At 42.0% G+C, this 25,382-nt stretch overlaps 1 protein-coding gene across 1 annotated transcript in view; it reads left to right on the top strand.

Annotated features, from left to right (window-relative positions):
- IL12RB2 (interleukin 12 receptor subunit beta 2) overlaps positions 1-25,382 on the top strand; it is an 81,532-nt gene that overhangs the window by 12,885 nt on the left and 43,265 nt on the right. The window contains exons 2-8 of the mRNA XM_074221224.1: positions 1,747-1,853; positions 4,821-5,108; positions 10,054-10,168; positions 11,064-11,245; positions 12,613-12,755; positions 15,146-15,296; positions 23,527-23,606. Of these exons, the coding sequence (XP_074077325.1) occupies positions 1,778-1,853; positions 4,821-5,108; positions 10,054-10,168; positions 11,064-11,245; positions 12,613-12,755; positions 15,146-15,296; positions 23,527-23,606 (1,035 nt within the window). The 5' untranslated portion in view covers positions 1,747-1,777. The remainder of the gene's footprint in view (positions 1-1,746; positions 1,854-4,820; positions 5,109-10,053; positions 10,169-11,063; positions 11,246-12,612; positions 12,756-15,145; positions 15,297-23,526; positions 23,607-25,382) is intronic.

The raw sequence follows: 25,382 nt of genomic DNA, 5'->3' as shown, positions 1-25,382 counted from the left end.
TTTGATAGTCTCAGAATCATGTATGCATCAAGCAAGTAAGCTGAGATCATTTCCTTGGTTACAAAAGTGTACAATTTTCATTATCAATCATATAGTTCATATGGTTACAAGTTTGATCATGTAGTGGTTACAAGTGTGATTATCAATCATGTAGTTAATTTTCTTGTCCCTGCTCAGACCATGATGACCTCAACCTGTCTGTTGCTTAGTTTGTTGCTGCATAGTAAAGTTATTAATTAAGCAGAACTTTCTTGATAATAATTTTTGATATAATTCATTTAATGGAATGCTTTTATGTTTTTGTGCCTCATATGTAATATTTTTCAATATACTCCCTTGACAACTGACAGGGCAGTTATGTTTGTCCACCCATCCATTGACTCCTTCAATAACCAATTTTCCTTTCAGACCCTTGTTAGTAGACGCCATGGTTTCTATGACTTTTTTATTCTTTCCCAATAAACTAAGGCTGTTAGAGTTCACATATTGGTCACCTATACTAACTCTTCTTTCACCATCTTTATCATATATTCCTGTGTATGATAAGGGGGGCAAAACTGTTAATTTCCCTGGAATTCTATCTGACCCATCTTGTATCTGTTTTCCCTGTACATATTCTGACATCTCCTTGGAATTCCCAGTGTTGGGTTTTCCAGAGATTTCATAATGTTGAAGCCTTTTGTATGCCTCAGGGAGAGGCAGCAGTCCTGTTAAATTTGGACAGAGTTTACGATCTGTTTTATTCAGGAAATTTCTCTGGAATCCTTCCTTTATAGTCATTCCACTATTAGGATGAGTAAGTATTGCAATCAGGAATAGACCTATAAATATTGGTATGTATGGAATTCCTATATATATATTGGAGAAGGAAATGTTGTTCCATCAGGTGGTGTGGCCGCGTTGAGTCTTCTTGCTGCGACTGTGTCAAGCAGCTTAGAGACCCTGGCTCCCAACACTGGAGCAAACCTTCTGTTGGTTCTAAAGTCCCCTCTAGCTTTCACAGGTTCTGTTCCGCCAAACAGAACAGTCTAAGACATCTTCCAGCTCTGACTGAATATATTTTAAGCGACCTTCCAGTTGGAACATCCTGTGCTCTCCAAGGTTCCTAGGTCCCTTCTAGGACTCACATTCTGCATTCTAATAAGCTGTATTCCTTCCAACTTTTGTCACTTTCTCTGTGCTCCATCTTGGGAGAGAATGAGTTTCTTATCCTTGGAATATTCAAGCAAAGGCTGGATGGATGACTTCCCCTCTTGTATGTTGTGGAGGGAAGTCTTTTCCAAATCTGAGATTGGGTTCAGTGGCCACTGAGGATGCTTCTGTCTCAGATTTTGTGATTTTTTTTCTTCAAGAGCTGCTAAAGTACAATTCAAGTCTTAAAAAGCTCCAATAGAAGCAGCTAGGTGACATAGTGGATAGAGCACCCAACCTGGAGTCAGGAGGACCTGAGTTCAAATGTGACCTAGGACACTTAATAATTACTTAACTGAGTGATCTTGTGCAAGTCACTTAATCCCATTACTTTGCAAAAACCAAAATTAAAAAAAATTAAAAAATAAAAATAAAAAGCTTCAGCAAAATTTGGTGAATAAAAAAAAAGTTTTAACTGTCCTAAACGATCTTAAGTTACTGAATTAGGGAGATCTGCATAAAATATAACTACTTATCTTTTACAAATTGGGAGCAGATAGTTACTTTTCTAAAAAATAAATGTAATTTGTTGATTTTGTTTTTGTCTTCACAAAGGTGAAAAGACCCCAGAATCCACCTACCTTTCATGGCATGTGTGATTGGAGTTTATTCAGTGACCCTCATTTTTTTCATCACATGGCTGTTAATGAAGGCAGAAATAGGTAAGGATATTATGGAAAATACTCAGAAACTCCTTGGTCTAAGGTATAATTTGCTAATCCAATTTGTTCTTAGTGGTGTTCATTCGTCATGCTCCTCCTTTGCCTTCAATCTCAATTGATTAGTTTTTATTGTCTATCTGTGGTTGTGTAGAATTTCTTTTACTGTATGATTAGATCTTGGCCTGGGTAAATCCTTAAGAGAGAGTTCCCACATTAGTTGGCTCATGAGGATATAGAAAAAGGGAAAAATCTTTGTCCTAATATAATAATTGTTTATTAAATAAAAGAAATACTCACTTCTCAACAGTAATTGTGGGTTAATATTAAGAGCTTGCTCTCTGCCAGGGGAAAAAACTCCTGCCCTCAAGAATCGTCCATTCTAAACTAAGAGGAAACAATATGCAGACAACTACAACAATCTAATCTAGAAATGGAAAGTAGTCTCAAGGGGAGGAATGAGTCTGAAATGTGGAGGAATCCAGAGAAGTTGGATGAGCTTATCCTTTGTATGTAATGTGATCCTGTATTGATGCATCTTCATCTCAGTGTGGAGGGTACCCCAATTCTTAAAGGATCTGACCTTCTGTTCCAAGATGAAAAAAACTAGACCCAAAGATCTCGTCAGAGGACCCGACTATGGGTCCAGAGTTTGAGGTACTCATGAACTCTAGAGAGTTGACCACCTGGTGATAATTTTTTGACCATAGTTCCTCCTGAAGATAGGCTACCAAAGTGGGGGCGGGGAGAGAGAGAGAGAGCCAGACAGACAGACAGACAGACAGGGCAGGATCAAGAGTGAGGGAGAAGTATTCTTACCAATAAAATCACTTCCTTAGTGTGGACGAGGATAACTGACAGGTAGCCTCCAAGTGAATTCAGCTACACTGAGGAAATAATGGTGCTTATTTTGTTTTCTTATTATGAGGGATCTCCTTGATTCTGAGCAAGCTAGTGGATTCTCCAACCCATCAGGACAGATAATGTGGTGGTTTAATAAATATAGAAATCAGAAATACTTTTTTTCATTGCCCTCTCTCATACCATCCTCATATCCAATTTGTTGCCCTGACCTGTCGATTTTATCTTTGTACTATCTCTTGAATTTGCCCCTTCTTTCCTCTGACATTGCCACCCTCCTGATACAATCTCTTTACCTCACACCTTGACTATTGCAAAAGCCATGAATTGATCTGCCAGCCTCCAGTCTCCCACACATACACATACACACACACTCAGTCCATCTTCCATTCAAGCACCAAAGTGATTTTCCTAAAGCAAAAAATTAAATCAAGTCTTCCCTCAGGTTCATAAACTCCAATAAGTGGCTCCTTATTGCCTCTAGGAGTAAATACAAAATGCTTAGGCTTTTAAAGCCCTTTCTTACCTTTCCAGACTTTTTATTTTTACTTAGACAACCCCCCACTCTCACCCCCCCCACATACTCTGAAAACCAATGACATCAACCCCAATGGTTGTACCTCAGACCTCCAGCTCCCAACCCTTCATTTTCAATGATTGTCCCTCGTGCCGGAGCCCCTTCCTTGTTATTAGTGCTAACTTCCTCTGCTTCCTTCCAGCTAAAATCTGACCCAGCATAAGAAGCCTTTTGCAAGACCCCTTTAGTGCTTGTCCTTACTTTTGATGCCTATATCCAATTTCCCAAAGGAGAAGGGCTGTCCCAAAAGTCTTCATGCAGTCTCAGACCAGAAAGACTTAAAACTGCACTAAGACTTTTGGGACCACCTACGCCATTTGTACCCAGTTATCTACACAGGTTAGTCTGGGAGCTCCTTGAGACCAGGGACTGTCTTTTGCCTTTCTCAGTGCAGAGGCTAGGGCACAAGGCTTGCTCAGACTTTCTAGTTCTAGACTAGGGGCAGATAACTTCACCTTTGCCTCAGTTTCTTCATTTGTAAGATGAGGGAGTTGATGGCTTCTAAGGTCCTTTATAGCTCCTATGGGGGCTCTCTTCAAGAAACCTATATTCTAGTAGATGGTTGTTAAAGCATAGGTCATTGAGCTGTGAATGAGAATATTATAAGGGCAGAAGCAGATGCCAGGAGATCAAATAGTGATCACTATTATAGTTAATATTTCAATATGGGTGGCAGATAAGTGGCATAGTGGATAGAGCACCAGCCCTGGAGTCAGAGGACCTGAGTTCAAATCCGACCCCAGACATGTAATAATTACCTTATGTGACCTTGGGCAAGTCACTTAACTCCATTGCCTTGCAACCCCCCCCAAAAAAAATTTTTCAATATGTCTTTACTCTGTGGGTTGCACCCAAATGATCCAAGTTCCAATGCCTAAATAACTAATAGAGGAGTTTAGAAGGCATCTATGGCTAAAAGAGCCATCTTGTAGGCACTGGCAATGACTTAGGCTGGTCCTCAAGTCAATCAGGAAGCATTTTTAAGCACCCACTGTATGCCAGTCATTATATAAGCATGGTGTTAGAAGAAGTCCCAGCTCTCTAGGGATTTACATTGTCATTGATACACACATGGTTTCATGCCCACTTCTCACTTAAACTTTTCAGCATGCAAGGACCCACCCTGTTCTGCTTCCTCTCTAGATACCCATTTTCATACCTAGGAAATTGAGATTATAATATCTAGTCCCAGATCACAGAGTTGTTGGGAGACTTGAATGACATATTGCATGAAATAAACTGTCTATTGTATTGAATTAAAAGGACTCTAAAATGGGATTTACCATGTTTTTCCATGAAGGGACTATTTATTATTATCGATGTTTTTAAGGGTTCTATTAATTTAGCCTGATTCCCATTGTTTGTAAATATTTGTTTTCATTGTATCACACTGAAAAAGTGGCATAGAATGGGTTGGCATCTCAAGGTGCTTCTAGGATGTCAGTGGAATGATGTCACCAAGCTTTGTCAGTGACCGTATCTGTCATTTTTCAGAAAACCAGTCCCTGGAATGTCCTTGTTTCTCATTGCAGATGTTTGCAAGAAGGGAAACGTAACAGTGAGTCCCGCCCGGACGATTTTGCTGGGCTCCGTGGTCAATATTTCATGCCTATTGAATTCCAAACAAGGCTGTTCACGCACTTCTGATTTTCAAAAGTTAACCTTCTACCAAAATCGGATCCGAGTGAACTCCCTGAAGAGCCACTCGCTCAGCATTCAAGTTTCCAATCTCCATCTGGGAACAACTGTGTTTATGTGCAAGGTCTCATGTGGCGGCCATCTGGAGAGCCAAGTATGCGGGGCTGACATCTCTGTTGGCAGTAAGCAGACTTTTCATCCTGGCAGTCTTGGGGACTTTCATCCCTTTAATTGGGATAAACAAAGATTGAAATAAGAGAAAACTGCTTTTCATGGATCCCACTATTGAGAATGTTAGAATATCAAGTTTAACATGTACACAGAGATAGATAGAGATCTAGAAAAATGTTCTAGGACCCCAGTTAAGAATCCCTTTCAAAGGCAGCTAGGTGGCACAGCAGATAGACCTGAGTTCAAATCCAGCCTCAGACACTTGATAATTGCCTAACTGTGTGACCTTGGGCAAGTCACTGAACCCCATTGCCTTAAATAAGTATAATAATAACAATAACAATAATAATAATCCCTTTCAAAGGGGAAGCCGGTAGAGATGGGGGAACATGACTAGGGAAGGAGGTGGCTTAGTCCAGAAACTCGCCAGGATATGAACGATTAAGCAATGGTTGCTGGAATGTGTTGGCTTGCTAGGACAAGTTGCCTCATCTTTCAAATGAGGAATGGCACAGCATCACGGCTCCAGTCTAGTCCAGTTCTAAATCTATGAGCGATCTCTAACTGGTCCACCATGATTTACCTGTAGATTGTAAGGTTTTCTGCTGCTTTGAGTGAGGTTGACAGGACAGAACCAGATTGTACTGATGTCATGGACTCTCAAGGAAGACACTGCAGGGAGTGATGCGAGTTGGCAGTAGTTTTACAGCTTCTGAGAGTAGCTGGGAGGATTGAAAGTTCCTTTTCAGGGTCATGTAGCCAGTAGTGTTGAAGGCAGGCCCTGACCCATGTTATCCTGACTCTAAGACCATTTTTCTACCTCTGAAGCTTTCTACCTATGGCTTCTCTCCTCTCTTTAGAATTCCAACCACTTTCTTCTTGGTCCCTCCTTTGCCACCCTAGCTGTCTTATAGTATTGTTGGAGGTTGACTGCCAGTGGCAAATTGATCACCAAGCAATTATTAAGTGTTTATTATTTTCTAGAAACTGAGCTAAGAGCTGATGATATAAAAATAAATAAAGGGGCAAAACTCATCCGTGGTTCACTGGAGATGAGATGCACAGAAATAGGTACAAACAAGATACAGACAGGGTAGATGGAAAGTGACCTTAGTTAGGAAGGTAGTAGAAGCTGAGGCCACAGGCAAAGACCTTCTACAAAAGATGAGTCTTGAGTCTTCCTCTTCCTCTTCTCTTCTTCTTCCTCCTATATTTCTTAACTTTTTCCTTTTTTTTCAGGATTAAGTGACTTGTCCAGGGTCACACATTACTAAGTGTCTGGGGCCAGATTTAAACTCAGGTCCTCCTGACTTTAGGACTGGTTGTTATTCTATCCTCTGTGTTTTTAGGTGGCCCCTTTCCTTTAAAATTTTACCATGTTTCCAAGAAACAAACACTTATTTTCTCTTCTTCCCATTGAAAAAGAAAAAAAAGATAAGCCAAATCCTTAGAATAATTGGGCATAGCCAAACAAAATGCATTTTCATATTTTCATGCATGTCTCATTCATTTTATTCTCCCTCTTTGACAGGAAACCTGCTTTATCAACAGTACTTTGATATTGTTGGTGACTTCCTTGATCTGAGTTCATAAGTCTGTCAAATGTTCACCTTTGCAAAACTGTTGTTTTATAAACAGTTCTCCTGGTTCTGCTTATTTCCCTCTGCATCAGGGCATCCAAGTCTTCCCAGGTTTCTCTGAAACCACCCCCTTCATCATTTCTTTTTTTAAATATAAATGTTTTATTTGTTTTCCAATCATATGCAATAGTTGTAGTTTCTATTTATCATTTTTGTAAGGTTTTGAATTTTACAATTTCCCCCCACCCTCTTTTCCCTACCCCTTCCCCCCCCAGAAAGCAGTCTGATAATCTTTACATTGTTTCCATGCGAAGCATTGATCAAAATTGAATGTCGAGAGAAAAAGGAAATTTCCTTGAGGAAGAAATAGAATATGAGATAGCAAAAATATTTGGTACCTAAGATAATTTATTTTTAAAAAATGAAGGTAATAATCTTTGGTTTTTGTTTCATCATTTCTTAAGATACAATAATGTTTAGGTGCCAGAATATGTCCAGCCATTCACAAACTGATGGTCACTCCCCTGGGATCCAATTCTTTGCTCTCGTGTTAAAACAAACAACCCCCCCCAAAGCTATTGTTCTAGCTGAGTCTTAAAAGAAGCCAAAGGTTCTTGCCCACATACCAATCTGTATCCACCCAACCATCTCCCATTCTCCATTACCATAGCTTTTTTACCATGATGGACTTCCAGCAGGCTGACTCACGGGGCAAGTCATGGGCTCTTGCAGGGAGAGGTTCATCATACAGACATAGGATGTGGGGACTGGATGAGTACAAGATTAGCACCCAGGAGGAAATGAAAAAGTGGAGGTCAAATATACTCTGAACCTGGACAGTCACTCCAGGATTCTGGGAAAAGCTGTTGAGCCCACCTGAACTCTCATTCAGCACCAAAGTGATTTTCCTAAAGCATAGGTCAAAGCCTACCCCCCCTCCACCCCTTCAATAAACTCCAGTGGTTCCCTATTGCCTCCATGAGCAAGTACTAACTCCTGTTTGGTACCAAGCCCTCCAGAAGCTGACCTCCTCCTCCCTTCTCAGTGCTCTTAAACCTTATGCCCACCACATACTCTTTTATAAAATGATCCTAGTCCCAAGGCTGTTTCACTAGCAAGACCCTCCCTCTCTCAGGTCTAGGCATCCTCTCTGTCTGTCTTCCCAAGTCTGGGACACTCTCCCTTCTCCATTCTAATGACTCATTTCCCTTTTGTCTCAACTAAAATTTCATATTCTATAGGAAGCTTGTTTCAACCCCTCTTAATTCTAATACTTTTCCTCTAGTAATCATTTCCAAATTCTCCTATGTACAGCTTGTTTGATCTCTTTATTTGCATATTGTCTCCCCCATTAGACTGTAAGCTCCATGAGGGCAGGGTTTGTTTTTAGTCTCTATAGGTATCCCCAAGACAGCATAGTGGAAGCACTTAGTAAAAGTTTGACCGGCGGGGAATTTAAATTCTCTCAACATAGTCATGTCGCTCCCCGCCTTGGTGGGGGATCATGTCAACCTTTCTTTCACAATGACTATTGGCAATGATGTCATCATTAAAACAGAGTGTTCCATGGGCCTTCATGGATTCAGTTGGATTCCGAGTATTCTTACCACAAAGCTGAACTCTCCTTCCTCGGATTGGGGGGGGGGGGGGGCTCTATCAATGAAAGCTCCTCTGGTCTGGATTATATCCAAGTGACCCTTGATCTTTCTGGATTTCATGGAGGATCAGTGACTGGCGGGTCGTCTCTTCAGAGGGAAACGCCAAGTCCATTCTTAGGACCTTGAGTCAGTACAGGAGAAAGCTGTGACTTTTTAGCTTTTCAGGATCCTTTTGTGTCTATGGCTTCATTTACTGGAACTTCTCTCTCCATTTGGAGTAAGGCTCTTTCAACAGAACCTGACTGCCCCTGGGCCATCACCTTCTTCATGGCCCCCATCTATGACCAGAGCGGACCAGGGGCTCTTAACTATCTTTTTTTTTTTTTAGGTTTTTTTTTTGCAAGGCAAATGGGGTTAAGTGGCTTGCCCAAGGCCACACAGCTAGGCAATTATTAAGTGTCTGAGACCAGATTTGAACCCAGGTCCTCCTGACTCCAAGGCTGGTGCTTTATCCACTACACCACCTAGCCGCCCCCTTAACTATCTTTTAAACCATGGACCCCCATCTGGTGAAGCTTAGGTTTCCCTTCTTAGAAAAATGTTCCTCAATGCAAGATAAAATACAGAGGATTACAAAAGTAAACAATTATATTGACACATAAACAATAAATTCAGACTCGAAGTTAAGAAAGTATCAGCTAGAGGAATGGGGTTACCTATGAGATGACTTAGTCCAGAGAGCTCATTCCTAGAGTAGCCCTTTCCTTGAGACAGAGAATAGAGAAGGAGGACTTTATCTGGGGTAGAAGACCCCTGAATCGGGCTGTGGGACTTCAGGTAAGTCACTTTCTCAAACCTCAGTTTCTTCACCTTTTAAATGAAGAGTGGGTTAGGGTGAGGGTAGGGTATGTCCCACTACATAATATCAGACCCAAGTTTATGCTCCCACAAATTTCACATGGGCTAGTGAGCACTAGTTTTGTGCCCTGCTAGTGAGGGGAAAGGCATTCTTATGGCTTGTACCCATAGCTTGAGACTTTTAAGAGCAGATCTCTGAGTTGTGGCTTCGTGCCCTTCAAACCCATTACCCGTCACCCGTCAGGAAGCACCTGCAGAGGCTTAATGAACACCTGACTGCTTTCCTGGTTTTCTTAGTATCAAGGTAGGGACCAAGAAACAAAATAATTTACACACTTATGTTTATGCCTCTAGAACAAGAGGAAGAAGCGAGTGGGCAGGAGGGTGACTCAACTTTTCAGGAAGGTGATAGATGAGTGTCGGTTCTCTTTCATCTCGTCACCTTTACAGGAAACATCTTTTTCCCACAGTTGTCCAGACTAGACTGGAGCCTGGAATGCCATCCCAGTCATTGCCTTCTCTAGGAATCCCTCCAACCCATCCTCCAACCGAGTTCAACAACTAACTATAAAACAAGCAGGTTGGACTCAGTCCCGTTCAAGATCCAGGGTCCTCTGACCGCAAGTCCCAGAGCAGACATTGATCTCCATTGGATGATCCAAGGATGCCTGATCTTTAGGTGTCTAATAATTGCATGTTATTGAGCTGAATATTATCCAACTAATATTGATGGGGAATTTGAGAGAAGAGACAATGAGATAATAATTGGAAAGTTCTTAGCCCCAGGCCCAGTACACAGTAAGGGCTCAATAAATGTTAACTATTGTTACCAGCCTACTTGCATCACCATTTCAGGCAGATTCAGACGCTACCATACTCATTAAACTGCCTGTTTTTTCTTTGCCTTCTTGTTCATAAAGTCATTCCAGAGCAGCCCCAAAACCTCTCCTGTAGCCAGCTTGGAGAGCACGGGAATGTGGTCTGCAGCTGGGATAAAGGAAGAGACACCCACCTGTACACTGAGCACACCCTTCGGTGAGGAATGCAGCCCGAGCCTTGTCTGGGGCCCCCAGTGGGACTCTCTTAGACCAGTTCCCTTATCACCAAGCAGAAAGGGTTTGGGGGAGTTCCTAAGGAATACTGCCTCACTGAAATCCAATTCACAAACAAGTGGAGACATCACCCATGAAGTCATTGGTCCTCCTCAAAAATGAACCCTCTCAAAGGAACACTGATCCTGGAGTTAGGAGACCTGGGTTCAAATTTTCCATTTATGCAGTTTCTTTCCCCCATTAGATCTCATGCTTTTCCCACATAAAATGAGGAGGCTGAAGTCAGTAGTCTCTGAGCTTCCCCAGTGATGTGGGACAGAACTGGGGTTCCTCCTTTCTACTGCTCCACCTCAACTGCCTGTCCACACAAGAATATTCTCAAAGGGAAGTCTTCTTCTCTTGTTCCTTTCCTGATGAACCCTACTCAGACAGGATCTCACACCAGACCCACTCCTCCCAGGTGGAAAGGGAGGCAGAGTTAGTTCTGTTTGGGTTGTGTTTTTGATTTTAATCTAGTTTACTGAATCATAGATAGAAAGCTAGAAATGAAATCTCCAAGACCACTGAGTTCAGCTTCTTCATTGGAGTAGTAGTAGCAGCAGTTGTTGTTGCGGCAATGGTAGTAATAGTAATTGTAGTATTAGTAGTGGTGGTGGTGGTAGTAGCAACAGAACGAGTACTGGCGAGTAAAGTGGGAAGAGATCAGAGATCACCTAGCCCATCCCCCTTATTTTACAGATGAGGAAACTGAGTCATACAAGCTCACCCAGCAAGGAAATATCTGAGGAAGGATTAGAATCCAGTTTTCTCAACTCCTGCCCTGAGGTTCTGCCTCCCATGAGGAATCTTACAGGCACTAATTTATTTCTTCTTCATAGGTTGACGGGACCAGACAATTTAAATTTGGAGAAACAATGTGCTGTGTATCAAGGTGATTTGGATCTGGGTATAAGCCTGAGTCCAACTTCTCCTGAAGCCAATTACACGGCCAAAGTTGTTGCTGTGAACAGCCTGGGCAATTCTTCTTCCCTTCCATTGGTGTTCTCCTTCATGGACATAGGTGGGTGTCTTTGGTCCACAATTCCCTTGAGGTTCCCCTTTGTCCCTGGTTTTCCCTGCACCTCCCAGATACATGCCCCAATGGGACAAGAAACCTCTGAAGAGATGAGGCTGGCTAGGCTACTCCGTCTACCTCTTCAGCAAGCTCTAGGTCTTGTGCAGAGTAGGAATTAAAAAAAGAGAACAATTATTTTTTGTGGGATTGCTTGGTATGGACCATTTCCTTTGGGCCTGGAAGCCTTCCTGATTCATCTCTTGGAAGCCCAGACTTTGTGCAACATTCCACTCCTGTGCAGGACACTCCTGGGAAGCCTTGTTGGCCCCCCAAGTCCCTTCTTCAATGAACACGTCTCTACTTGGCTATGTGCTAACTCCCCTCTCGAAGAATACAAGTTCCTTGAAGGCAGGTACAGTTTTGTTTTCGTCTCTGTATGTGATGAAGATCTAGTAGGTGTTTTTAATTCAATTCAAGAAACTTTTAATCATACAAAGACAGAACTTAAATAATCCCTGCCCTCAAGGACCTTACAGTCTGTTAAATGTTTGTTGGATGAGGGTGAGAAAATCCCTGGATCTTGGAAATGAGAGCTAGTTGTTTCATTTAGCCCTTGAGGACACATGCGGAATAGAAGGGATTTGGGGAAATAGCTCTATTCCACTTGTTCATCTTCCTTGGTGATACCCTGCCCTCTGTACACATGACCCAACTCATCCTTTACCCCTGCCACCACCTCTAAACTTCTTTCTCTGCCTCTTCTTTCTGTTTCTAACCCTTCACCCACTGAAAGCCTTGTATTGGTCTCTGGTATCATCCCTTCTTTCTTTTTTCACCTGTTTTGTCTCTTCTGTGTTCTTTCCAGCCTGACAAGTCATTTCCCCAGCATGATCTGTATTTCATTGAATGAATGCCTTTAAATTAAAAAAAAAGTCCAGAACAATGATTTCATCAATATAGGGAAGTCCCAATGTGAAAATTCCCTCTGCCTATGAAGATTTGCTTTAAAAAAAAGTCTTAGAGAATCTAGACAGAATTCAGAATGCCATTTGTATGAGAGGGAAGTTTGAACCCAGGTCTTTGAGAATTCAAATCTGTTATCTGCTAAAGCAGTGAAATTAGTGAGTTAAATGAAATCATCACCAGGACTGATGGTAGTCATTGCCTAATTGGTAAAAGTCCAGAGTAGGTTTATGGGCAAGTTGCCTAGCAAATTGCATCATTTTCTCTCTTTCACCATAAATGGGACTTCACCAAAAGAAAATTGTGCTCATGGGAAACAAGTTCCATGGTTTGGTTACACCTCAGTTACTCCTGGTGGTGATCCCTAGAGCCACTGACTAACTCCCTTTTCTGTTTATCTGTATCACTAGTGAAGCCTCTTCCTCCAAGTGACATCAGAGCTGACTTTCCCAACTTGTTGGCCAACTTCTGTACATTGCACTGGCAGGATCAAGGATCAGTGGTACTGAATCGCATCCAATTCAGGCCGGTCCATAGGATCACCTGGGAAACGGTAATCTCTCCATCGGGGTGAGAAGGGTATATGAGAGGACTCCCACTTTTCCTTTAAATGTGAATAATATTGGTAGTAGAAGGAGGTTTCTTTATCAGATTTTTTCAATATTACTCCCTAAATCTTTGTTGTTACTATTTATGTCTTCCTGTCTTAAAGCTAGAGACTCTGAGATGATGTGACCTAAAGGATACACATTTGAGTCATCCTGAAAGTTCTATGTGGTTCTGTCTCTTAGTAAATGTCCTAGACTTTGATTAATGATATTTTTTATTTGTTTTTACATCCCTTATGGACAAAATAATCATTCATCTATTGGTGAATAATATACAGCAAGTTTGATCTTATTTACAAGTTTGATCTCATTTTATCTTTACAACAACTCTTGGAAAAGAGATGATATTATTCTCCTGATTTTACAGAAGAAGAAACTGAGACCCAGAAGCAAGCTTAAGTGATTTGCCTATTTAGTGTCAGAGGTAGGATTTGAACTCAGGTCTTTCTCATTCCAAACTTTAGCCCCTGAACTCTATCCAGTTCTATATCAAAGGAGAGATTATTTGTAAAGCATTTTAACCTAACGCCTGATACACAGTAGGAGCTTAATAAGCATTTCTTGAATCAAATAGCACTGTTTTCCCCCACCTTACTTTTTTCCCAAGATCTCAAGGTGACCAGATTTATGGTTTATATCTCTGAAATTTATTGCTTTTGCCAAACCCTCTGCTTTGTCTTTAAGCAAAGAGAACTGGTGATTCAGTTCAATTCATCAGATTTTTATTAAGCACCAACTGTATACCCAGGCATCATTTATACTACTGGGGATCCATGGACCAAGGATGAGCCAATCCTTGTGCTCCAAAATCTTATATTCTTTTAGGTGACATACCTTTGGTCATGTCACTGCCCTGCTCAATAAACTGCTATGGTTCTCTATGACCGTTAGGGTCATACACAGACTCCATTGTAGGCAGTGAAAGCCCATCCAACCGGAATCCAACCTACCCTTAGACCATGATTAATATAACACTTCTCTTGTCCAGTTAACCAGACTTTTTCCCTCTCCTCATCTGTGGCTGTCTACACCTTGGGACTGACTGTCCCCCAAGTCTAGAATGCTCTCCTTCCACCCTTCTATCTCTTACAATTCCTTGATGAGGAAGCAGAGACCTCTCAAGATGAAGCGTGACTTGCTCAAGGTTCCCCAGCCAGCTAAGAGGCAGCACTAGCATCCTTTGACCCTTCTCTCTCCTTCCCATGACTGGAAGATTAATCTTGCTGAGACAGGGCAGGGTCTGACGTGTCATGAGTCAAAAGCATCTGAAGTCTGGTCATTAAAGAGAGGAAGGAAGAGAAAGGTTGAGTCAAAGACTCTGACACAGGAAAAAAGACAGGAGGGGGTTCGAAGTGTCTGACACAGGATCAAAGGCGGAAAAGAAAGACTTGTGAGCATCAGCTCGAAGCTGGCTTTTCATGGCCACTTTTCTCGTGGATGAGAGCTGCCCATGTCACTCCTCTTCAGACCTACTGAAGCACCAGTCTGCCTTCAAATCAGGGACAAGAATCACTTTTTTAGGAGACTCCCTGGGCCTACCCACAGGGACTCCTCCCAACATGCCGCCACATCTGGGAGAATCTTCCCTAATGTCCTTGGTGATGGGGGTGATGATGATAACTGGCATCATGATGTCTTAAGGTTGGGAAAGCACTTTGCAGTTATTCTCTCCTTTGATCCTTGCAAACTTCCCTGTGAAAGGAGGGACTACTTTTTACTCATTTTACAGATGAAGAAACTGAGGCAAAGAGAGGTAAAGTGGTTCAACCAGGGTCATTGGTAAGTGTCTGAGACTGTATTTGAATTCATGTCCAGAACTCTGTCTCTTGGACTGACCTGGATAGATTTCTTAGCAGTATCCTGTTCTTATATTCCTCCTAGTATTTGTGTCAATCATATGTTATAGGATATATAGCATGTCATATATAGGGTACATAGATATAGTATGGATATGTGTGTGGATATAGCATGTATATGTTGTCATCTTCCCTCATTGAGTCTTAATCTGTATGTGGACACGTAGTCATCTAAACTGTTCATCCTCCATCCTTTGCCATCTTGTAAGCTTCTCAGCTAGAGATGACTCTGTTCTTTGTATTCCTATCTCTGGCATCTAATTTAGTAATATAGTAGGAACGTAATAAATGTTTATTGACTGGCAGAGGGTTGGTGCTTAATGAATGGCCATGCAAATGACAATTGAGAGTGAGGTGATCCAAAATTCAGATTGCCTAATGCCATTGAGACTTCTCATAGAATCAGAAGTAGCTTGGAGATCCGTGGGCTGAGTTGATTCAACATTCATGAATTTTTGGTTTGTATTGTCTGATCTAAGGTTCATGTCACTAATGCTGGAGGCAGATGTGTTCTGTACAACCTGGAACCCTTTACAGAGTATGAATTTCAGATTTCCTCCAGGCTACATTCAGTCAAAGGAAGATGGAGTGATTGGAGTAAATCACTGAGGACTCAAACTCCGAAAGAAGGTAACACACACACACACACACACACGCACACACACACAATTCTCATTGCTCTAAATTTGTGGGGTCATCTTATAGATATATGTCAACATACAGTCAAAATATGTGTATGATATCAGAGGATTTAGACAAGATGGGACCTCTGAAGTCATGTAAGGCAGCCCCTTTACTGAGTTCCAATTCACCCAATCCAACATATACTAGCTATGGGACCCCATAGCTAGTTAAGTCACTTCAACTCTGTCTGCCTCAGTTTCCTTATCTATAAAATAGGGCAATATAGTACCAGCCACCCTTGTGAAGATTGAATGAGATGATATTTGTCAAATACTTGGCACATTTTCCAGTGATGCCCAAATGCTGGCCAGTCAAATTATTATTAAAGGGTTTTCAGGGTATAATTCAAGAGGGAGAGAGCCAGCCCCCAAGATGGAGGGCAGGGATTGTCTCTTGCCTCTTTTTGTATCCACAGTGCTAAGCAGAGTGATTGGTACCTAGTAGGTGCTTCAGATAAATATTGATTGAGTAATTGTTTGAATTGGAAGAAACTGAGTGTCAGGGAGGTGACCCTCCAGGATTTACTCAAGATTACACAAGTAGTGATTCTCTAAGAGATTAAGTTACAGATGAGTTGCTGAATCTGAATAAATGAAGGGAAATTCTCCACTGGGAGTCTCTTCCCCTCCTCCCCTTTTCCAGACTAGGCCTTATGGGGGAGATGTAACCAGGGCAAAGCTTTGAAGGAGGCTAAGAGGAAGAGAAGAGTCAGGAACCTGGGGATTCAAGATATTGTGGCCACTTTTGTTCACAAAGATACCAATGGGATGCCAGTCTGTCATGGAGAGGAAAAATATGAAATAACATTGGAGAGGTAGATGGGAGCCAGGTTGAAGGGCATTTTAAATGCCAGCCTCAGGGTCTTTGTCTCCTAGTGTAGGGGTTCTAAACCTGAAGCCCAAGGGCCATCCAAAGTGTGTGGATAGATTTCAGGAGATCTGGGAAGCTGGGATGGAGGAAAAAAAGACCACTGCTTTGGACTAATCTCTTGTTGAAATGGTGTTTCCTTCAGTCATTATTCTGAGAATGGACCATAAACTCCACCTTTCTGCCAAAGAAGGTCCACAATACCCTGCCCTAGAAAATCAGTGTAGACTCATGGAAGACTTTGGGGCATCCAGAGGCATGAAACCCACCTGGCCAATTAGCTTGATAAACTAAGGATTTGGTCCATGGCTCTCTGTTTTTCATTAGTTCTTAGTCATAGGTAGGTAACACTCAAACCAAAGAGTGGAGTGTGTTGGTTTCACTTTTTCCCTCTCTTGTCCATCAACAAACAGACTCATGGGATTGGTCAAAAGAAAGATTTTGAGCTTGTGTTTTTTTTTAATGAATTAATGTATGATATCAGAGGATTTAGACAAGATGGGACCTCTGATCATGTAAGGCAGCCCCTTTACTGAGTTCCAATTCACCCAATCCAACATATACTAGCTATGAGACCCCATAGCTAGCTAGTCACTTCAACTGTCTGCCTCAGTTTCCTTATCTATAAAATGGGGGTAATATAGTACCAACTGCCCTTGTGAAGATCGAATGAGATGATATGTGTGAAATACTTGGCACATTTTCCAGTGATGCCCAAATGCTGGCCAGTCATATTATTATTAAAGGGTTTTCAGGGTATTAATTCGAGAGGGAGAGAGGGACGTGTTCCCTTTTGCTTTTCCATGTTTGGGGCCTAATTCATGAAACATCTTATTTTTACTCCTTCTAAAATTTTAATTCAGTTTCCAAGGTAAACTTGAATTATTGCTGTTGTTCAGTCTCGTGACCCCATTTGGGGTTTTCTTGGCAGAGACATTGGAGGGTTTGCCATTTCCTCCCCCAGCTCATTTTACAGATGAGAAAACAGACAAATGGGAGAAAGTGACTTGTTCAGGGTCACACAGCAAGTTACTGTCCAAGACTGTATTTGAATTCAGATTTTCCTGTTTGCAGGCTCAGTGCTCTATCACCTTAATTAGGAAGGAGGATGGTCATCATAATAGCCATAGAGAAAGTCTCTGGAGGCAAGAGAGACTAAGTCTGAACCCTATCTCAGATAACTACTAGTTGGATGGTGCTGAATAATTTTCAGTTTTAACAATTTTAGCTCATCTGATTCTAGCAACAGGTAAATGAAGTAGGAATTAAGAAGATGATTATCCCCAGAGAAAGAAACTGAGGGTCGGAGAGGTTAACCTCCCTGGGACTTCCCCAAATCACAATTCTCTAAGAGAATAAATTACAGCTGAACTGCCAGGTCTTTATAGTGAAGAGAATTTCCACACTGGAGGTCATTCTCCCTCTTCCCCTTTCCCATGCAAACAGTCCAAGTCAAAAAAATAACAAAAATAAATCATTTTATAATAATCAAGATTTGACTTTTCTCATCCATAATGTACCCAACAAGAGACCAGTTTGGGGTGCTTAGACAATTCGCCCAGAAGCAGCTTTCATTCTGAAGGTTTTCTGATACTCCCCTGAAGAATAGTTACTCCCCTGAAACACATCTCCCTTAGCAGAGTCTTCTTGGCTGACGCCCAATGTTTTCATTTTCTTTTTTGGTGTCTGCTCTTGTGGGTTGCTTTAAGACCCTAGGCTACGTTCTTAAGGGCTCAGCTCTTACCGCTCACCACTACTTCTGACATCAGTTCCTTTCTGAAACACTAACTCTGATGCAAGACCCAAAAGCTGTGATATTTCTCTCTCTCTCTCACTCTCTTTGTCTCTCTCTCTCTCTCTCTCTCTCTCTCTCTCTCTCTCTCTCTCTCTGTTTCTCTGTCTCTCTGTCTGTCTGTCTCTCTCTCCCCTCCCTTTTCCTTTTGACCCTTTAGATGCCCATTTGCCTGCTTAGGGGTTTTCCAGTTGGGTTTTTTCCATCGCTAACCTATAGTAAGGTTTCAATTCCATTTCATCCCTCTGCTATGTCCATTATACCTACATAAAACTGAATGTTGCCTTCCTTCAGAACAGTGACCTATCATCTCCAAAGCACAGACTCTGGCCATGGAAGCCACCCCATTGCAGAATATTCAATCCACCACATACCTGACCGGTGGTCACCCCACCATTGCTCGAAGCAGGGAATCTTACAAGAGCTAGAGTTTTCATTTGGCTTTTCAGGTTAACCATCTCCTATGCCATTAGATGGTAGATTTTAAAGTTAAATAATGTCTCGAGCCATGCAGAAATTCCCCTTCCCCCCTTTGGAAAATGTTCTCCCCCCCCCCCATCCCAACCCATTTTGTCTTTTAAATGAGAGATTCTGAAGTCTTAGGAAATCTGACTTCTGCCTCACTTTGTTTTTTTCTTTTTCGGAGACAGAGAAGGCTTAATATTTTCTATCTCTTTTCATCTTCTAGAATTCTTTGGCTCCCAAAGACCTGAGTTTGAACAGTTCCTTTGACAATGACTCGACTCTGGCCAAGAGTCCTCTTGGAGTCATATGTCTAGTAGGGATAATGGTGCCCCATAGGAGGGCCTGCCATGATTGTAGCCAAGTCAGTAAGCATTTAGTAAGCACCAGCTGTTCCTGTCAAACATCATATTGAGCCCTGGAAATACAGAGCAGTCAGCAAGCCTTTATTAAGTGCTTCTGGTATCCTAGGCAGTCTCCCTGCCCTCAAAGAGCTGATGCTCTTGTGGCACTTTACAAACTTCCAACACGGAGGACAGAAGCACCGACTCTTCTCTCTCTTTTGAGACCACTAAGATCTAAGGAGTTTAGAGGACTTTTTTGGACCTAAATACCAAAGAATGAACTGGTCAGAGTGACCAGTCACCCCTAGTCCAGACTTGGCCAAGGGTTCCAGTGCCCTGCACCACAAGGGTACAAGGCTCTCTCTTCACAACCTTCCTGGAGGGTGGGGGTGGGAGTACAAGGCTAAGAATTCCCATTAATAGGGGTGGCTAGGTGGCACAGTGGATAGGGCACTGGCCCTGGAGTCAGGAGTCCCTGAGTTCAAATCCAGCCTCAGACACTTAATAATTACCTAGTTGTGTGGCCTTGGGCAAGCCACTTAATCCCATTGCCTTGCAAAATCCTAAAAAAAAAAAAAGAATTCCCATTAATAAGTGAAAAAACCAACTTGAGAAGATGAATGACTTGTCCACAGTCATTCAACTATTGTTTGCATATTTGGAAAAGAACTATTTTTTCCATTTTTTTTGTAAGGTCAAAACATAACCCAGTACCTGATACAATTAACCCAAAATAAATATAGGGTGTTTGACTATCTCCTCAAGTCCTGGGCTTTTGCTTCAGTATCTCCCTACTTCCCAGTCAGTCCTCACCCAGTTTTATCACAGAAGGAGAAGAATCTCCAAGAATGTTCTTATCAGGTGAGTGGTGAGCACTGGACTTGGTGGGTCAGGAAAACTGGGCTTTAATCTTACCTCAGAGGATAGAGAACTGATTTGGAGTTGGGAAGACTCATCTTCTTGAGTTCAAATCCAGCCTCAAACACATATATGACCCTGGGCCAGTCACTTAACCCTATTTGTCTCAGTGCCCTCATCTGTAAAATGAATTGGAGAAGGAAATTGCAAACTACTCCAGTATCTTTGCCAAAAAGTCCTCAAATGTGGCCATGGACAGCTGGATATGACTTAACAGCAATAACAGTATAAAGGCAAATAGTATTTATTTTATGTATTATTATTTATTTATCAAATTTATTTTTTATTATTTGGTAATTTGGTAATAATTTATTTTTATTAAATGCTATATTTATTATTTATTAATATATTTATTAAATACTAAATATGTATGCAAATTTGTATTTAGATATCTCTGTGTGGAGAGAGAGATATTGAGGTATATTTGATTTGACTGCTGTCTTATTGCTTAGTTTAACTTTTATTTTAGGACTGGGTGATAGAGAGCAAATTCTATGTTTCTAAGTTGCCCTAAAGCTTTCTTAGCATCCAGGTCTCTCTTATAAGCTAAGACCCAGTGCCCCCCGCCCCCCCCCCCCCATGCCTTGACTGCAAGGACAGAGTCCTGCACTTTGTTTTAGATTTGGACTCACTCTATTCTGTACCACAGTAGGACGGACCACATTTTTATTCCAGGGAAAAGCCTTGCAGACCCTGTCCTCTCCCTGCTTCCTCACCTCCTCATTATCCAACGAAAGAAGGAAAAGTCAGATATCAGTAAAATTTGGTGTCTGTCTTATGTGGGAGCCCCGATCCATGATTGTCCATGGTCACCCAAAGAAGCCTGCAACTCCCTCGGGACTTCCTCCTTCCATCTTGAACATCACCTTAGGGAAATCTTCAGACAATCTTCCTTAAGCAGCACATAGGAGGAGTTTGCCCTGGATGTAGACCCCTCCCACCCCCCACCCCCCACCAAAGATCTTATTTTAAAACATCTTAAACCAGGCTTTTGAACAGATGCTCTCCCTGAGGAGCAAAAGTAACTACCCAAGTCCTATGTCTTGATGTGAGAGCTAAGGAAAGGTGGATGGTGGATGGAAAGGATGCTTGGGATGGTGCAACTCATTGAGGTTATTCCATCTAATTAACGAGGTCCATATTCAAGAGTTTCTGATGATGCAAATAATACAGGTACTTTTCTGGTCTATCTCAAATACCTTATCTGACACTAGGATTTTTCTTTGCCTCCCAATAGAGTAGGATTGCTTTTTTGAAATAATATTTTCATCAGTTGATGAAGGGATAATAAGCTTAATTTGTTTTGTTTTTAATCCGCAAGGTTTTGTTTCATCAACATTTGACTGGCGGGATGGTAAGATGAATGGAAGGTAGGGCCTAGAATCACAAAGACCCCATTTCACATCCCTTTTCTAGTCCTTACTCTGGGCAAGTGAAAACCTCTTACCCCTCAAAAATGTCTTCAAGTCTAAATTCTGTGAGGGTTGGGGGGAGGAAATTCCTCTGCCAAGAAATCACAGCTTCCTGACGTGTTGACACAGAAAGACTTAACAGTTTGACACATTGGTCTTTAACAGACTCTCTAGGATGGTAGTCGATCAATTTGGCATTTACGATGTGTCTACTGGGTGCTGGGATCTGTGCTAAGCCCTGATTAGACAAATGAAAAACAGAGGAAAAGGGGGGGGGGGGAGAGAGGGAGAGAGGGAGAGAGAGAGGGAGAGAGGGAGAGAGAGAGAGAGAGAGAGAGAGAGAGAGAGAGAGAGAGAGAGAGAGAGAGAATGAAATAGAGAACAAAAAAGGTAAAGAACAAAAAAGGATAAAAAATGAAAGGTTGAACTAGAGAAGAAAAAGGTGAAAGAGAGAGAAAGGATAAAGAGAGAGAGGGGAGGATAAAGAAAGAGGGAAAGGATGAAATACAGAGAAGGAAAGGATGAAAGAGAGGATGAAATAGAACAAAATAGAGAGAAGGAAAGGATGAGAAAGAGAGGGAAAGGATGAAAGAGTGAGAGGAAGAAAGGATTAAATAGAGAAGGAAAATATGAAAGAGATGTGAAAGGATGAAAGAGGGAGGAAAAGGAAGAGAAAGGAGGAAAGGATGAAATAGAGAAGAAAAAGATGAAAGAGAAATGGAAAGGATCAAAGAGAAAGAGAAGGAAAGGATGAAGGAGAGAAAGAAAAAAGGGAGACAGGGATCCCTTTTTGCTCTCCAGGAGTTTCCATGCTGTAGCCAGAGATGATATATTTATACCTCAGAGTAAACACTTGGGTTTCATTCCTGGGTCTTCCCCTTACTAGCTATGTAGCCTTGGGTACATGAACTGGAACCTCAATTTCCTCATCTGTAAAATACTGGTGTTGGACTTGATGACCTTGAAGGTCTCTTCCAGCTCTAAATCTAAAGACACCCCCCCCACCTCCTACTACCCGTTGGTGTGCAGGTCATTTTTTTTTATAAATCAACAGTTAGGAATATGGAGAGAAACAGAAAACCAGCTAGCCAGGTGCAGAGAGAACCTGAATAAAGCACCTATCATGTGGCTGGCACTATGCCAAGACCTTGGGCTTGATCCTTACAGAAAGACAGACTGAGGGGGAAAGGGGGGAAGGCAGTGCCTGGTAGGGACCGACTGAGGGGGTGCAGGGGCCACCTACCCCCGAGGTCAGCACATAGTAGGGGCTTAATAAATGCTGTTGATTGATTGACCAATGGATGAATGCTCTAATCCTAAATAAATGGAAGAGAACTGAAGGAGGAGGAGGGGAACATTAAGAAGGGACCTCATTCATGTGATTGCTTAGTAATGATTAACTCTTGTTGACTGTGATAGGATATAAGCCTCTTATAGGCAGGGACTGTTTTCCCTTTTATTTCTTTAGTAATCATGATTATAATAATAGCTAATATTTCTAGTGCCTTCATTTTGGAAGAAGACCATGATGTCAAGGTGAGGGCATGACAAGCTCATGGATTTGAATGAGGGGGGCTGTGCTAAGTCACCAGCCTCACTTTCTCCTCTGGAGCCATCTGAGTCAAGTGGTCAGATGTGGACCAGGACTGGAGATGGCCCTGGAGGCAAGGCAATTGGGTTCAATGACTTGCCCAAGGTCACACAACCAGTAAGTGACAGCTGTCTGAGATTGGATTCAAATTCTGTCCTCCTGATTCCAAGGTCAGTAATCTACCCACTGGACCACTCAGCTGCCCCTTAGTGCCTGGGCTAAGGATTTTGCAAATATTATCTAATTTGATCCTTGAGACAACCCTAGGAATCATATTGTTATCCCCATTTTACAGTTAAGATAACTGAGACAGAGGTTAAGTGACTTGCCATGCTCTGAGGCTGGATTTGACTCTTTCTGACTCCAGACCTGGTGCTCCATCTAACACATGACCATCTCTAACTCTTCTAGAACAGTGTCTAATTAATGTTTTATTTAATTGAATTGACTAAAAATTGGATACATTCATCTTAGAAGACCCTTTAAAACAGGTGCCTCTGACCTATTTTGAGTCATAGACCCTTTGGGTGCCTGCTGTGGCTTCTGAATCCCTTTACAAACCATGGTTTTTGAAATGTATGAAGTAAAAATGCATAGGATCACAAGGGAAATCAAATTGCATTGAAACATAATTAGCAAAATATTTTATAAGAACAGTCCTGACTCCAGGTGCTGAGTCTCTGGCAGCCTAGGCTGTGTGGCCTTTTGCATTTTTATAAATTGATTAAGAATGACTTTAAAAGCTCTGCCTGACTTAATGAACAAAATGGTTTTTTTGCTTTTCAAACAGAACCAGTTGGAACATTAGATGTGTGGTATACAATGGATGACCTTGAGGGTGACCTACAGAATATTTCTCTGTTTTGGAAGGTAAGACTGGGGGGAAACCATCATTCCTGTTGAATGCTTTCACTGAGATCCCAAGAGCCAAGCAAGAGGGGTCCCTGAAGTATGAATCACTTTGCTAAAGCTCTTTCTCCTTCAACATCCATTTAATGACCTACCCGAGCACTGTCCATTTATAAGCCTAGAGCATCACCCGAAGCTTAGAGAATTATTGGAGGTCACACAAATTTTAAGTGTCAGAGGTGAGATTTGGAGTCAACTTTAAGGCCAGTTTTCTATCACTCTTCTCCTTTGTGATAGAAATTATTCCTTAACTTGACCTCCCTGGGACTCAGTTTCTCCAATCATAAGATGGTGGAGGTTGAACTAGCTGACCTCGGAGGTTCCTTCCAGTCCTAAATTTGTGATTCTCTTATAGTTCCTGCTTGGAGTGGGGGGAGATAATACAGACCAAGGGGTGATCTCTAAGGCTTTGAGAGATGGATGGGGGTGGTGGTGCCCTGGGTCTGCTGATCCAAGATTTCCAGGGTTGGCCAGACTTCCCCTTTCTTGGGCTAGGGAGCAGATGTAATGGTAGTGGGCAGCATCCTTCAGCTCCTTTTATTGACTAATGAAGGGTTTGACTCAGGACAGGAAGAAAAGAAATTGGGATTGTTCCCTCCTATGCCTGTTAGGACCCTCCCTATCCACCCCATCCCCAGGAACAGCCACTTCCTATGGCTCGACTCAATTACTTTCTTTGCCTAATCACAATAAGGCATTTGAGGGAGAATGGACAGGATGTTGGGTTTGGAGTCAGAAGACCTGGGTTCAAATCCTCCCTCAGATAACAACTCTTTGATTCTGGGGAAGTAATTCATCTCTGTATTTCAGTTTTCTTCTCGATAGAATGAGAGCTTTGTCCTCCATGGTGTCTAAGGCTTCTTGTGAATCTAAATCCCTAATTCTGTGAATTATACCCTTCCTCTCATCTGAACCAGACCACTTGCCTCCCCATCCAAAACCCAACCGGACCTTCCTCATCCTAATTCCCTAATTTCTTTCCACCACTGAAAACATATTCCTTCTCCCTCAGCCCCGGCCCAATCCATGGTTCCATCTCTTTGGGCTTTCCCCTAGAGATAACATGAGTCACCAAAGGAATCCTGACCCTAAAGTCAAAAGATCTGGGTTCAAAGCTCACTTTTGAAGTGTGTTGCCTGTGTGACCTGGAGCAAGTCCCCATCTTCCTGGCCCTCAGTTTCCTCATCTGTTAAATGAAAGAGTTGGATTCTATGGTTTCTGAGATCACTGCCAGCTCTGTCTATGACCTTCTCTGTTCTGTATCCTTTTTACCATACACTCAACATAATTTCTTTTAAAAGATTGTTTTTGTAATTTTTATACCACTTTAATTTCCAAATATAAACCTCTCCTTTACCTTGAGTTTTTATTTTGGACAAAGATTTTAGAAGCAAGAGAAAAAATTTAGTTCAGGAATCCAACTAACACACCAAGTATAGCTGACAATATGGCACGCTCCAGATCCCTTTTCCTGTTCTCCAATCATAAAGGGGAAGAATCAGGCTGCAACTGTGAGTTCTTTCCCCACCTCCCTCGGATGTGTTAGGATAGGGAGAGAAAGAGAGGAGGGAAGGCAAGGCGAGAAAGAGAGGAGGGAAGGCAAGGAGAGAAAGAGAGGAGGGAAGGCAAGGAGAGAGAGAGAGGAGGGAAGGCAAGGAGAGAAAGAGAGGAGGGAAGGCAAGGAGAGAGAGAGAGGAGGGAAGGCAAGGAGAGAAAGAGAGGAGGGAAGGCAAGGAG

This window comes from Macrotis lagotis, chromosome 2 (genome assembly GCF_037893015.1).
Source record: "Macrotis lagotis isolate mMagLag1 chromosome 2, bilby.v1.9.chrom.fasta, whole genome shotgun sequence".
NCBI lineage: Eukaryota > Metazoa > Chordata > Mammalia > Peramelemorphia > Peramelidae > Macrotis > Macrotis lagotis.
Note: the sequence above shows the minus strand (reverse complement) of the source record. Positions and strands in the feature narration are given on the sequence as shown.